This window comes from Corapipo altera, unplaced genomic scaffold (assembly GCF_003945725.1).
Source record: "Corapipo altera isolate COAL_440 unplaced genomic scaffold, ASM394572v1 104, whole genome shotgun sequence".
Taxonomy (NCBI): Eukaryota; Metazoa; Chordata; class Aves; order Passeriformes; family Pipridae; genus Corapipo; species Corapipo altera.
Genome location: NW_020884920.1, coordinates 1382611 through 1385846, shown reverse-complemented (window position 1 = coordinate 1385846; position 3236 = coordinate 1382611). Strand labels below are relative to the sequence as shown.

The following is a 3236-nucleotide window of genomic DNA, read 5'->3' as shown; positions in this document are numbered from 1 at the left end:
GCAAGAAGGATCAATAAAAATCTATTTAATAGGAATATTCAACTTGTCTCAAAGCAGGTAGGTGGAATTTTAGCTTTGCTCAACACTGGATACAGCTTCATGCAAAGCTGGGTCTCCCTTCACACTTGCTAAATGAAATATGGTCAAGGACTTTTCTGCAGCAGCTCAGGAAGATTTCTGGTAGTACAAGGGGATAGTGGGGCTTTTTTTTTTTAACCAAGGCATTAAGAGGCTCTATGCCTCTGTCACATTACCTGTCAAAGTCTACCAGAGTTCAGCAGACTTGCAATTAGCTCTCTTGGAATTATTTTGAATACAACTCCAACAATTTTAACAATTCTGCCCTGAACAGAAACAAAAATATATTTTAAACACTTATTAATAACTACATTTTCTAATGAATTATGAATTAAAGCTGCAAAACAGTTTGAAACATGATGTCAAAAGAAAAAATAAGGGAAGACAGAGTGATTTTCAGTGATTCCTTTTAAGAAAACAAATTACCACCCCCCCGCATTCCCAGTCAGTGTAAGTCGACAGAATTACACGATTTTAGATCAGCTTAAGTTCTGACCTATATACTTCAGTGGAGTTAATCCTAATTTCCACCACTGAGAGTGGGATCAAATTCACTTTGTCTTTAATAAAGCAACGGGTGATAAGCAAGTCTCTTCTCTGCTGGATTCTGCTCGAGAAAGGAAATTCTTTGTCGTGTTAAATGATGTCCAAGACAGTTTAGAAAATAAAGCTGGAATTTCATAAATTTCAATGTAGCGAAAACCGATATTGGTAACTGTTATTTATGTTTTAATCTTAGCAAAGTTCTTTGGGTACAGACAGAGCATCAGCTGGTGAGTCAGTAACCCTTTGTGAGTACTGCTCGGGAGGAGACCGAGGAGGCAGGCGGCTCATTTTCAGTGACACGAGGCTGCTGAACAAACTGCGACTCGGACTTTGTTACCACGAATAAATAACATCACATTGTCCAGAACTGGAGATTAATATGCTGAGCCTCCAGTAGATGGTATTTATTTTCTTGCATGTTATATTGAGATCTCAGGACAGGCAAAGGGTCAGGGGCTGAAAGGATGTAATCGATGCTAAACTTAATTTCAGAATCCGATTTTGCTAAGGAGGAATTGTTTAGGCTCTGCCTGTTGGTCATGCTGTTTGGAGCAAACCCACAAGGCTCCAGAAGTTTTGGGCCCGATTCAATTCTTTCATGTTTACTTTCAGAAGAGGAAATGTTGTTCAAAGCAGAGTCCATAGAAGAGATATTGGGGGATGAAGGACTTTTCACTCTGTTTGGTCTCTGCTCCTTGTGTTCCCTTTTCATGTTCCTCCTCCTCCGTCTTCGCCTGTAATTCCCATTTTCAAAGAGATCCAGCATGGATTCGCATCCCGTTGCAAAGCTCCAATAGTTTCCTTTCCCCTTCTCATTCCCTTCTGTTCTGGGAACCTGTATTTATTTAAAGGCAGTTCAGTATTTGTATGTGTTACAGATGCTGCTGCTTAGCATCTGCATTCATTTACATTCAAGAACGGTGTAAACACATATGACAAGATTTTAAGCCTATTCTCTGTCATTATATGAGTAAGATTAAACTCCATCCTCTTCAATTTGTTATCTATTAGCACACATCAGACAAGGATATACTCCTTATCTCAGGAACTGACAACTCAGAGAGATTTTAAGTGATTTGCAGCTCAGCTGTTTGTTTCCCTCCTTTCTTAGGCATGAGATTATTGCTGCATGTATTTTTTAGCCATGCACAGAGTGTATGTAAATACACAGTTACTGATCTTACCTTTACAAAACAACTGTTAAGTGATAAGTTATGTCGGATGGAGTTCTGCCAGGCTCTTTGATTTGATCTGTAGTAAGGAAATTTCTTCATTATAAAGTCATAAATGCCAGAGAGGGTGACTTTATTTGAAGGACTTTGCTGGATGGCCATTGCAATTAAGGCAATGTAGCTGAAAAAAGGAAAACTTGCTGTTACACCATCGCCCTACTCACAGACTCAGTTTTTAGGACCACATGGATACATGTGTGCCTATATCTTCCTTCCAAAAGTTCTCCCAGTGGATCTGCACCCTGACCTGAGGTGTCCCAGGGAGAAGCCCTGAGCATGGTCACTGCCTGTCCTCCACAAGACCCCAGGTGACACAGAGATGTTTCTGCCAGGCACTTGAATCCCAACCAGGCTGTCTGCCCTGCCACTCAGTGCAGGGGGCTCGGATACAGAAGGACTGCAGAAAGATCACACACCTCTCAAGCTCCATCTGAAAAGTTTCCCTTAGAAGGAAGGTTGCAGGGAGACAGACCAGGCTCGGAGACACTGTCACTGGAGACCTTTCCTGCTTGTAGAAAGGACCTTGGATGTCCCTGTGAACATCCATACTGCGCCTCTTCCCACCAAATTACTGCAACTGATTCACCCGTTGGCACATTGCACATCAATTCCCCTTCTCCCAGGGGTCCTGGAGGTTGGAGATAGCCCAAGATCTGGAGCCTCAAGGGCATGTCAGAGTTGCTGTGAGCCCTCACAGGAGGAAACAAATCATGAACACCTCGAATGTGGAGAGAGGGGAAATCTGCCCGCTGTGGTGCCTGCACCAGGACCAGACCCACTGCACACACCTGAGGAAAGGTCCCACGATCCCCTGAGAGCTGTGATCCCACCATCCCAGAGCTCAGAAACCTCCCCAGAGATAGGAGGACTTGGAAAAACTTCATCTTACCTGTACGCCGGTCTGGTGAATTTTTTCTCTTCGTCAGAACTACAGGTAGGATAATCATCCCCGTCATAATTAAAGCAGTTATAGGGGTACTGCGTGTTGTCAAACATCGTCCTGCTCCTTGCTCAGCTCCTGTGGAGTGAGAGAGATGGAGTGATGTTTCTCAGAGCTTGGACTCCCTCCTCCCTTCTTCCCTCCCCTCTGTCTGTCTCGTTCCCTCTCTCCCCCCTCCTCACACTCCCTCTCCTCTGTGCACACACACACTCACTCTGTGATGGGGTGGGGATTGTTTTTGCAGTTCTCGCGTCCCAGACAACACGTCTGTTAGGATATTATTTTTTTTTTTCTGGGGGGGGGGGGTTGTTATTGTTGTTCTTGCTGTCGCCTCCAAGGGGGTGGCACAGCCGGGTGGCACAGCCGGACGGCTGGCGACTGATGGAGCCGGTGAATTGGGGGTGAACCTTTGAACCGGGGAGTGCAGCGCCGGTAGCTCC

General features: G+C 44.6%; 1 protein-coding gene across 2 annotated transcripts; it reads right to left on the bottom strand.

Moving 5' to 3' along the window:
- Positions 1-211: 211 nt before the first annotated feature.
- Positions 212-2934, bottom strand: LOC113953395 (forkhead box C1-A-like). 2 transcript variants are annotated; one of them, XM_027656491.1, is made up of 3 exons: positions 2746-2934; positions 1809-1977; positions 212-1459 (listed from the first exon to the last, which is right to left on the bottom strand). In XM_027656491.1, exons 1-3 carry the CDS (start codon positions 2850-2852, stop codon positions 977-979), a joined length of 759 nt encoding a protein of 252 aa, XP_027512292.1. In that variant the 5' UTR covers positions 2853-2934; the 3' UTR covers positions 212-976. The 2 variants fall into 2 exon arrangements, with proteins under 2 accessions (XP_027512292.1, XP_027512293.1); XM_027656492.1 differs by having other exon boundaries at positions 1809-1875.
- Positions 2935-3236: the final 302 nt, after the last annotated feature.